Below are 12,078 nucleotides of genomic sequence, written 5' to 3'. Positions count from 1 at the left end.
GATTTGTGCTAAAATTATTTTGTGACTGTATGTGTTGGATTGTACTAGATGCACTGTGTGTGACTATAGTTACTGTGTTTTGCACCTGGTCCCAGAGGAAAAATGTTTTATTTCGCTCTATACATGTGCATGGCTGAATGGCAATAAACTTGAAGTTAAATTTTAGTATATCTGTTCCCAGTTTACAAACCCACCAAGTTCCTACCTAATAGCATCATAAGTTACCCTCCCCCAATTAAATGCTCTACCATGTTAGCTGCCCCTATCCATTGTCTAGGGCCATTGTAAAGGTCAGGGAGCCGTGGTCAATGTCTCTGAAATGTTCACCCATCAAGACACCTGTCACCTGACTAGGTTTATTGCTGAGCACCAGATCCAGTATGGCCTCTCCTCTAGTTGACCTGTCCATGTACTGTGCCAAGAATCTTTCCTATACACACCTCACAAAATCTGCTCTATCTAAACCTTTTGCTCTAAGGAAACACTAATCAATATTGTGGAACTTGAAGTCGCACACAACAACAACGATGTAATTCTTGCACCTTTCCAAAATCTAGATCCTGGTCAGTTTCTTTGTTGCTATTGGGGAGTCTATAGAGTATTCTCAATGGAGCGATTGCTCCCTTCCTCTTTCTGACTTCCACTCACAATACTCTATGACATCTTTTCTTCATGCAGCAGTAATTAGCGATGCCACTTCCCCACCTATCTCTCTCTCTGTCCCATCATAGTTCCATGTATTTATCCTTACTCTGACTTCATCATCTTGCTCCTGACATTTCTTGCATCAAAATAGACACAGTTTAACCCATCCAACTGACTGCAATGTCTGCTGCATATCCTTCATCACAATCTCTCTATGTATCACATCTAACCTTACACCAAGTGTCCCACCCTCTAATATCATTCTGGCTCCAAATCTCCTTGCCAAAGTAGTTTAAACCCTCCACAAAAGCTCTGCCAATCCTGCTTGCAAGGATACTGGACCCCTTGAGTTCAGGTGTAATATGTCCCTTTTGCAAAGGTCATACCTTCTCCAGAAGGAATCTTAATGGACAAATATCCTGCCCCAATTCTTCAGCCACACATTCAAATGCCATATCATCCCTATTCTTACCTTCACTGGTGAATGGCACAGGCAACAATTCAGAGATTACTAACCTTGAGTTCCAGCTCTTCAACTTCCTTCCTAACTCCCTATATTTTTCCTCAGTACTTCATCCTTTTTCATACCTGGGGCCTCAGCAGAGCCAACAAATTAAAATCCTTTTACACCTCTTTAATGAATTCCCATGTTTGCCTAATTTCCAACCTTTGCACTCTGGTGTTTCATTTGTGTGTATGAGCAAAACGTTCTGCTTACAATCATTTATAATTTGCCAGTTACTGTCTCAGCAACTGTAGTTTGCACTGGCCTCTTTCAGATCTATGTTTTTGAGTGATCTCACCCATTCTTTCTCATTGCTGATTGGTGGGCTGGGATTGAAGTTTGGGCTTTGATGTTCTTGTTGCTGCTTCTGTGTGTGGGTGATCTGTTAGCTTGTGTGTGTGGGAGGGGGGTTGGGGTCTGCCAGCTTTTGTTTCATTTTCTTTTCATGTGGGGGGAATTGATGTCTTTCTTTCAACTACTTCTATAGTTTTCTGTATTCATGGCTATCTGGAGAAGAAACAAATTTCAGAGTTGTATTCTGCATACATACTTTGATAATAAAATGAACCTTTGATGGTGAGTAAGACATAGGAGCAGAATTAGGCCATTCAGCCTATCAAGTCCAATCCACCATTCCATCATGACTGTTTTATTATCCCTATAAATCCCATTCTCCTATCTTCTCCCTGCAGTTTTTGATGCTTTCACTAATCAACTTATATCATATGAATTGGCCTCCACAGCTATCTGTGGCAATGAATTCCACAGATTCACCACCCTCTGGCTAATGAATTTCCTTCTTATCTCTGTTCTAAAGGGACATTCTTTGATTCAGAGGCTGTGACCTCTTGTCCTAGACTTCCCCACTACAGAGGATGTTCCTCTCCACATTCACTCAATCCAGGCCTTTCAATACTTGATAGGTTTTAATGAGATCTCTTCTCACTTTCTCTAAACTCTAGTAGGTACAGACCCAGAATCATCACCATTCCTCATATGTTTACTGTTTTATTGCTGGGTTCATTCTTGTGAACCTCCTCTGGACCCTTTCCAATGCCAGCACATCCTTTCATAGATAAGGGATCCAAAACAGCTCACCATATTCCAGAGAGAAAACTGGATGTGATCTCTAGGACAACACATTGATAATTGCTATCAATTATCAACAAGTTAAGCATTTGGATTAGATCGATTGTTTACTGCAAAGTTAGGTTCCAGTTTGCCTCTAATCCAGTTGGGAAAGTATGCCTTTCAAGACTTACTTAGCTTTGTTAATACTAGTGTTACTAAGCCATCCTCAGCGATGTACAGTGAAGCCTATGCCATTCCTTCCATTCAGAGTACATCTTACATTTCTTCCTAATACCAGTCAACAAGGCCTACTGATTCTTCAGATGAATGCTTGTGGTAATCAAATATAAAATCCATCCATCTGGGTGTTTGAAACTTCCTGGGGAGCAAAGTTAAAAGTAAAAACTCCCAGCACTGTGCTACCCTCACCAGAAGTCACAGCCCTGTCACACTGAGACATCAATGCTGTTGCTCAGAATTAGTTGGTGCTCAGCCAAGCAGCCCAAGCTTATATTATGGTAAATGACAAATCAAAAGAACTACAAACGCTTCTGAAATAAGAACAAACTGCTGGAAACATTCAAGGTCATAGAGCATCTGTGGAAAGAGTTCACACTGCAAAAGAACTCAGAAAGTGAGAAAACAAGTCACACATAAGTGAGTTGCTACGGTAAAGGGATCAAAGTGAGTCCAGGGTTGTTGTAGGGATTGGTTGTGGAGGCAATCTGGTTGACAGGTTGGGGTGAGGAAGAGGGAGAATTCAAATAGGGAAGAATGAATAAAGGTTATAATAGGAGGATACAAAAAACCCTAACTAATGCCATCAATGGATGGCATAAAACCGAATTGTAAATTGTCCTGTGATGAGGCTAGGGTTAAAGCAGTAGGTTGGTTACTGGGCGGTGTGCCTCATTGGCCCAGAAGGGCCTATTCTGCACTGTATCTCTGAATAGAGTTGATAGCCTATGCTCTATTCTCCAGGGTGACAACAGCTAACGAAGAGGACATAATTTTAAGGAGATTGGAAGAATGTATATGGGGAATGTTAGAGGAAACTTTCTGTTTTGACAGAGTGGTGGGTGCATGGAGCACATTTCTGGGGTGGCAGTCAAGGCAGATACATCAGGGAAAAATTACAGACTTTGATAGGCAGATGGATGAAAGCAAAATGGAGGGCCTATGGAGGGATGGGTTTGATTGATCTTCGAGTCAGCTAGAAGATTGATATAACATTGTGGCCAAGGCCCTGTACTATACTGATAACACTTCTCATATTGTACAAGAACTTTGTGGAATAAATGACTCAGAAACAGATTTTTTGAACTCAGACTGGCTAAATCAGCAAGAATGTCATAAACAGCTCACCTTTCATTGATCCAACATTCAAATATTCCTCCTGTTTATTCAAGTGATCTTCCTCTGAGATATGTGCCATTTGAAGGGTCAGACTGGCTGCATCTTCATCTAAAGGCTAAAGGTGGGAATTGCACATTAAATCAAATGAACAAATGCACACAGACCATTTTGAAGCAGAAGTGACAATGTAAAGGCCATTTGGAAAAGTAAGACACACACAATGCTGCAGGAACAGCAGGTCAGGCAGCTATGTAAATGAATAAACAGTCAAGGTTTTGGGCTGAGACCCCTCATCAAGACTGAAAAAGAGGGAGAAGCCAGAATAAGAAGGTGGGAGGGGTGGAGAAAGAGGAGAACAATCTAGAAGGTGATAGGTAAAGTCAGGTGGGTGGGGGAGGGGAATGAAGGAAGAAGCTGGGAAGTGATGTGGAAAAGGAAAAGAGCTGGAGAAGGAGTCGTCTGATAGGAGGGGAAAGTGGATCATGGGAGAATGGGAAGGAGGAAGGGCACCGGGAAGTGATAAACAGGTGAGGAGAAAAGGTAAGAGGCCAGAATGAAGACATAAAGATGAAGGAAGGAGAAGGGGAAAAATTCCCAGAAATCGATGTTCATGCTATCAGGTTGGAGGCTACCCAGACAGAATATGAAGCGTTGCTCCTGCAATCTGAGGGTAACTCATTGTGGCAGAAGAGGAGGCCATGGACTGACATGTTGGAATGGGAACATGGACAGGGTTTGAAATGCTTGGCCAGCAGGAAATTCCCATTTTGCGGATGGAGTTGAGGTATTCAACAATCTACGTCAAGTCTCATCCAATGGTAAACAAGGAAAAGACTTAAAGGTAGTGTGCCCTCAGTAAAGTTACTAACTCACAATTCCAGCTGATTAGCAATGCTACTTCCCCACCTCTTTTATATCCCTCCCTGGCCTTTTTGAAAAATATAACCGCAAAACATTCAGTAGCCATGCCTGCCCTTGTGACAGCTAAGTCACTGTAATGGCCATACGTTAGAATTTCATGCACTGCCCCGTGCTCCAAGTTCCTGATACTTCTCAAACTAAATAGACGATTTTCAACCCATCCGACTGCAATTATGCGCTTCCTGCTCCTTTCCTTCCTCATTGTCTCTCTATATGTCACATCTAATTTACACCAACTACCCCATCCTCTGATCTATCACTCTGGTTTCCATTCCTCCACCAAACTAGTTTGAACTCTCCCCAACAGATCTTGCAAATAAGTAAATCAGTCTCCGTTGAGTTCAGATGTAATCCATTCCTTTCGTATGGGTCATATCTTCCCCAGAGGAAAGCTTAAGCTGAAACCCTGACCCCTGAATTCATCTCCCAAATCATCCTATTCCTACCATCACTGGTGTGTGGCAGAGATTACCACCCTTGAGGTCCTGCTTTTCCGCTTCCTAACAAGCTCCTTCCATTGTCATGTCATTACTTTAAAACGCTGAGATAATTGAGACTGACTTTCTTTTTTGGATTTTTGCTGACTGCAGAATTGCTGGGTTGCTATGGTGAGCAGCGATTGTTTATACAAATGGCGGCTTGTTTTGAATAAGCAAGGTCAGATGATCCTCTTACAGACACACAATTAGTCAAGATGGATTCGGTCAATGAAAGACACCAGTGAGTCGTTCGCTGGTTTAAACTTTCAGTAGCCTAAAAGGGGTGAGTTATGTTCGATCCTGAGTATTGATAAATAACTTTGCAACGAGAACAAGTTTGCAGGAAGAGAAGAGAGGAGAGGAAAGTTTGAATCAGAAGAAACCTAGTGACAAAGAGAGCACTATTTGGACTCTCTAAGTAGCCCGTAAGGGTGAGTTTGTTTCCATTCGGCTACGGAAGTGTGATTGTCGCTTAGTTAATTCACAGGAGTGGGTTCACTGGTGAGGGGAAAACCTTTGTGAGTACCACGTGTGTGTACCCTTGTCTGGGTGTGGTAGTTCACTGAAGAAAGGCACCCCTGTGGCAAATCACTGTTAGAGTTATTTCGTATGTCGTGGAACTGGATAAGTGGCTATCACGTTGTGCGATTGGGGTAACCTTGTGGAATCTACCGGTGTGTCAACCCTTGCCTGGGTGCTGGTTCCCTTGAAGATGGTCCCCTTTTTTTGTGATAAGCTACTTTTGGTGATAAAATGGATTTTGTTTGAGTATCCTGTGGCCACCACTTTGGGATGACCTGTAGCTGAGTTCGGGTGTGGTACCACTTGTGTTGAAAGGATATTCGTTGAAGATCACTGTTGGTGATACTTCATGTGTGGAGTGGAACAACTTTGGAGATATAACCCACTGCTATTGTTATTTTGTACTGCTGTTGTGGAATCTGTGGAATATCAACGTAATTACCTTCTCACAACATACGCCTTTCAATAGCAAATCTCCCTCTCTCTCTCCTTAATCTACTCAACTCAATATCACAAACTGAACTGACTTCTTTCCTATACCATTGTAAGACTGCATCATTTACCACCTAAGCTTGACGAAGTTTGGGGTTTTATATTTACACACTCATATATGCATAAATTCTGCTAACCTGTTTGATTTATCTGGTTTTATATTACTATATTACGTAGATACTAATAAATAGTGTTTTTTTGGTAGCAAAACTAGACTCTGGGTGTGTTCCATTTCTGCTGGTTCTTTTAACCCGTTACAGGGTACGTAACAGATGGCTCTTGACCCTGGTACATGGAGACAAAGTATCATATGTGAGTATTTCGTGTCTATGCTATCTCCTGTCTGTTCCTCGAATGAGTGAAGCCCCGTCACCACCACTCTCTTCTCTGAATCAATTCTGAACCACAAAGACAGACTCAGTAGTAGAAATTTGGTCACTGTGCCTTTCTCCTGGTCGGTCATCCCCCACTCAACAATATCCTCACTATTGAGGGGGGCAGCCACAGCAACAATATCCACACTATTGAGGGGAACAGCCACCCAATAATATCATCACTATTGAGGAGGAAAGCCACAGCAACAATACCCTCACTATTGAGAGGGGCAGCCACAGCAACAATATCCTCACTATTGAGGGGAACAGCCACAGCAACAATATCGTCACTATTGAGAGGGGCAGCCACAGCAACAATACCCTCACTATTGAGGAGGGGCAGCAACAGCAACAATATCCTCACTATTGAGAGGGGCAGCCACAGCAACAATATCCTCACTATTGAGGGGAACAGCCACAGCAACAATATCCACACTATTGAGGGGAACAGCCACCCAATAATATCATCACTATTGAGGAGGAAAGCCACAGCAACAATACCCTCACTATTGAGAGGGGCAGCCACAGCAACAATATCCTCACTATTGAGGGGAACAGCCACAGCAACAATATCCTCACTATTGAGGGGAACAGCCACAGCAACAATATCCTCACTATTGAGGAGGGGCAGCCACAGCAACAATATCCTCACTATTGAGGGGAACAGCCACAGCAACAATACCCTCACTATTGAGAGGGGCAGCCACAGCAACAATATCCTCACTATTGAGGGGAACAGCCACAGCAACAATATCGTCACTATTGAGAGGGGCAGCCACAGCAACAATACCCTCACTACTGAGGAGGGGCAGCCACAGCAACAATATCCTCACTATTGAGGGGAACAGCCACAGCAACAATACCCTCACTATTGAGAGGGGCAGCCACAGCAACAATATCCTCACTATTGAGGGGAACAGCCACAGCAACAATACCCTCACTATTGAGGGGGGCAGCCACAGCAACAATATCCTCACTATTGAGGGGAACAGCCACAGCAACAATATCCTCACTATTGAGGGGGGCAGCCACAGCAACAATATCCTCACTATTGAGGGTAGGCAGCCACAGCAACAATATCGTCACTATTGAGTGGGGCAGCCACAGCAACAATATCCTGACTATTGAGGGGGGCAGCCACAGCAACAATATCCTCACTATTGAGGGTAGGCAGCCACAGCAACAATATCCTCACTATTGAGTGGGGGCAGCCACAGTAACAATATCGTCACTATGGGGGGGACAGCCACAGCAACAATATCCTCACTATTGAGTGGGGGCAGCAACAGTAACAATATCCTCACTATTGAGGGGGGCAGCCACAGCAACAATATCGTCACTATTGAGTGGGGGCAGCCACAGTAACAATATCGTCACTATGGGGAGGACAGCCACAGCAACAATATCCTCACTATTGAGTGGGGGCAGCAACAGTAACAATATCCTCACTATTGAGGGGGGCAGCCACAGCAACAATATCGTCACTATTGAGTGGGGGCAGCCACAGTAACAATATCGTCACTATGGGGAGGACAGCCACAGCAACAATATCCTCACTATTGAGTGGGGGCAGCAACAGTAACAATATCCTCACTATTGAGGGGGGCAGCCACAGCAACAATATCGTCACTATTGAGGGGGGGGGGCAGCCACAGTAACAATATCATCACTATTGAGGGTAGGCAGCCACAGCAACAATATCCTCACTATTGAGGGTAGGCAGCCACAGCAACAATATCGTCACTATTGAGGGTAGGCAGCCACAGTAACAGTATCGTCACTATTGAGGGGGGCAGCCACAGCAACAATATCCTCACTATTGAGTGGGGGCAGCCACAGCAACAATATCGTCACTATTGAGTGGGGGCAGCCACAGCAACAATATCCTCACTATTGAGGAGGGGCAGCCACAGCAACAATATCGTCACTATTGAGGAGGGGCAGCCACAGCAACAATATCGTCACTATTGAGGGTAGGCAGCCACAGCAACAATATTGTCACTATTGAGGGTAGGCAGCCACAGCAACAATATCGTCACTATTGAGGAGGGGCAGCCACAGTAACAGTATCGTCACTATTGAGGGGGGCAGCCACAGCAACAATATCGTCACTATTGAGTGGGGGCAGCCACAGCAACAATATCGTCACTATTGAGTGGGGGCAGCCACAGCAACAATATCGTCACTATTGAGGAGGGGCAGCCACAGCAACAATATCGTCACTATTGAGGGTAGGCAGCCACAGCAACAATATCGTCACTATTGAGGAGGGGCAGCCACAGTAACAGTATCGTCACTATTGAGGGGGGCAGCCACAGCAACAATATCGTCACTATTGAGTGGGGGCAGCCACAGCAACAATATCGTCACTATTGAGGGTAGGCAGCCACAGTAACAATATCCTCACTATTGAGTGGGGGCAGCCACAGTAACAATATCCTCACTATTGAGGGGGGCAGCCACAGCAACAATATCGTCACTATTGAGGGTAGGCAGCCACAGCAACAATATCGTCACTATTGAGGGGGGGGCAGCCACAGTAACAATATCCTCACTATTGAGGGTAGGCAGCCACAGCAACAATATCGTCACTATTGAGGAGGGGCAGCCACAGCAACAATATCGTCACTATTGCGGGGGGGGGGGCAGCCACAGCAACAATATCATCACTATTGAGGAGGGGCAGCCACAGTAACAATATCCTCACTATTGAGGGTAGGCAGCCACAGCAACAATATCCTCACTATTGAGGGTAGGCAGCCACAGCAACAATATCGTCACTATTGAGGGTAGGCAGCCACAGCAACAATATCCTCACTATTGAGGGGGGGGGCAGCCACAGTAACAATATCCTCACTATTGAGGGTAGGCAGCCACAGCAACAATATCGTCACTATTGAGGGTAGGCAGCCACAGCAACAATATCCTCACTATTGAGGGTAGGCAGCCACAGCAACAATATCGTCACTATTGAGGGTAGGCAGCCACAGTAACAGTATCGTCACTATTGAGGAGGGGCAGCCACAGCAACAATATCGTCACTATTGGGGGGGCAGCCACAGCAACAATATCCTCACTATTGAGGGGGGGCAGCCACAGTAACAATATCCTCACAATTGAGGGTAGGCAGCCACAGCAACAATATCATCACTATTGAGGAGGGGCAGCCACAGCAACAATATCCTCACTATTGAGGGGGGGCAGCCACAGTAACAATATCCTCCCTATTGAGGGTAGGCAGCCACAGCAACAATATTGTCACTATTGGGGGGGGGGGCAGCCACAGTAACAATATCGTCACTATTGGGGGGGGCAGCCACAGCAACAATATCCTCACTATTGAGTGGGGGCAGCCACAGCAACAATATCGTCACTATTGAGTGGGGGCAGCCACAGCAACATAATCCTCACTATTGAGGAGGGGCAGCCACAGGAACAATATCGTCACTATTGAGGGGGGCAGCCACAGCAACAATATCCTGACTATTGAGGGGGGGCTGTCACAGTAACAATATCCTCACTACTGAGGAGGGGGCAGCCACAGCAACAATATCCTCACTATTGAGGGGGGGCAGCCACAGTAACAATATCCTCACTATTGAGGGTAGGCAGCCACAGCAACAATATCCTCACTATTGAGGGGGGCAGCCACAGGAACAATATCGTGACTATTGGGGGGGGGCAGCCACAGCAACAATATCCTCACTATTGAGGGGGGGCAGCCACAGCAACAATATCCTCACTATTGAGGGGGGGCAGCCACAGCAACAATATCCTCACTATTGAGGGGGGGCAGCCACAGCAACAATATCCTCACTATTGAGGGGGGGCAGCCACAGCAACAATATCGTCACTATTGAGTGGGGGCAGCCACAGTAACAATGTCCTCACTATTGAGGGGGGGCAGCCACAGCAACAATATCGTCACTATTGAGTGGGGGCAGCCACAGTAACAATGTCCTCACTATTGAGGGGGGGCAGCCACAGCAACAATATCCTCACTATTGAGGGGGGCAGCCACAGCAACAATATCCTCACTATTGAGGGGGGCAGCCACAGCAACAATATCCTCACTATTGAGGGGGGGCAGCCACAGCAACAATATCCTCACTATTGAGGGGGGGCAGCCACAGTAACAATGTCCTCACTATTGAGGGGGGGCAGCCACAGTAACAATATCGTCACTATTGAGGGGGGGCAGCCACAGTAACAATATCCTCATTATTGAGGGGGGGCAGCCACAGCAACAATATCCTCACTATTGGGGGGGGGGGCAGCCACAGTAACAATATCCTCATTATTCAGGGGGGGCAGCCACAGTAACAATATCCTCACTATTGAGGAGGGGCAGCAACAGCAACAATATCCTCACTATTGAGGGGGGCAGCCACAGGAACAATATCGTGACTATTGGGGGGGGGGCAGCCACAGCAACAATATCCTCACTATTGAGGGGGGGCAGCCACAGCAACAATATCCTCACTATTGAGGGGGGGCAGCCACAGCAACAATATCCTCACTATTGAGGGGGGGCAGACACAGCAACAATATCCTCACTATTGAGGGGGGGCAGCCACAGCAACAATATCGTCACTATTGAGTGGGGGCAGCCACAGTAACAATGTCCTCACTATTGAGGGGGGGCAGCCACAGCAACAATATCGTCACTATTGAGTGGGGGCAGCCACAGTAACAATGTCCTCACTATTGAGGGGGGGCAGCCACAGCAACAATATCCTCACTATTGAGGGGGGCAGCCACAGCAACAATATCCTCACTATTGAGGGGGGCAGCCACAGCAACAATATCCTCACTATTGAGGGGGGGCAGCCACAGCAACAATATCCTCACTATTGAGGGGGGGCAGCCACAGTAACAATGTCCTCACTATTGAGGGGGGGCAGCCACAGCAACAATATCCTCACTATTGAGGGGGGCAGCCACAGCAACAATATCCTCACTATTGAGGGGGGGCAGCCACAGTAACAATATCGTCACTATTGAGGGGGGGCAGCCACAGTAACAATATCCTCATTATTGAGGGGGGGCAGCCACAGCAACAATATCCTCACTATTGGGGGGGGGCAGCCACAGTAACAATATCCTCATTATTCAGGGGGGGCAGCCACAGTAACAATATCCTCACTATTGAGGAGGGGCAGCAACAGCAACAATATCCTCACTATTGAGGAGGGGCAGCAACAGCAACAATATCCTCACTATTGAGGGGAACAGCCACAGCAACAATATCCTCACTATTGAGGGGAACAGCCACAGCAACAATATCCTCACTATTGAGGGGAACAGCCACAGCAACAATATCCTCACTATTGAGGAGGGGCAGCCACAGCAACAATATCCTCACTATTGAGGGGAACAGCCACAGCAACAATACCCTCACTATTGAGAGGGGCAGCCACAGCAACAATATCCTCACTATTGAGGGGAACAGCCACAGCAACAATATCGTCACTATTGAGAGGGGCAGCCACAGCAACAATACCCTCACTACTGAGGAGGGGCAGCCACAGCAACAATATCCTCACTATTGAGGGGAACAGCCACAGCAACAATACCCTCACTATTGAGAGGGGCAGCCACAGCAACAATATCCTCACTATTGAGGGGAACAGCCACAGCAACAATACCCTCACTATTGAGGGGGGCAGCCACAGCAACAATATCCTCACTATTGAGGGGAACAGCCACAGCA

At 46.2% G+C, this 12,078-nt stretch overlaps 1 protein-coding gene across 5 annotated transcripts in view; it reads right to left on the bottom strand.

The window, feature by feature from the left end:
• Positions 1–12,078, bottom strand: part of lrch1 (leucine-rich repeats and calponin homology (CH) domain containing 1) — a 502,659-nt gene that overhangs the window by 172,528 nt on the left and 318,053 nt on the right. For all 5 annotated transcript variants that reach the window (XM_073046169.1, XM_073046165.1, XM_073046167.1 and 2 more), the window contains exon 8: positions 3,587–3,692. In XM_073046169.1, the coding sequence (XP_072902270.1) occupies positions 3,587–3,692 (106 nt within the window). The remainder of the gene's footprint in view (positions 1–3,586; positions 3,693–12,078) is intronic.

This window comes from Hemitrygon akajei, chromosome 5 (genome assembly GCF_048418815.1).
Source record: "Hemitrygon akajei chromosome 5, sHemAka1.3, whole genome shotgun sequence".
NCBI classification, from domain to species: Eukaryota; Metazoa; Chordata; class Chondrichthyes; order Myliobatiformes; family Dasyatidae; genus Hemitrygon; species Hemitrygon akajei.
This window is presented reverse-complemented; position numbering and strand designations above follow the sequence as displayed.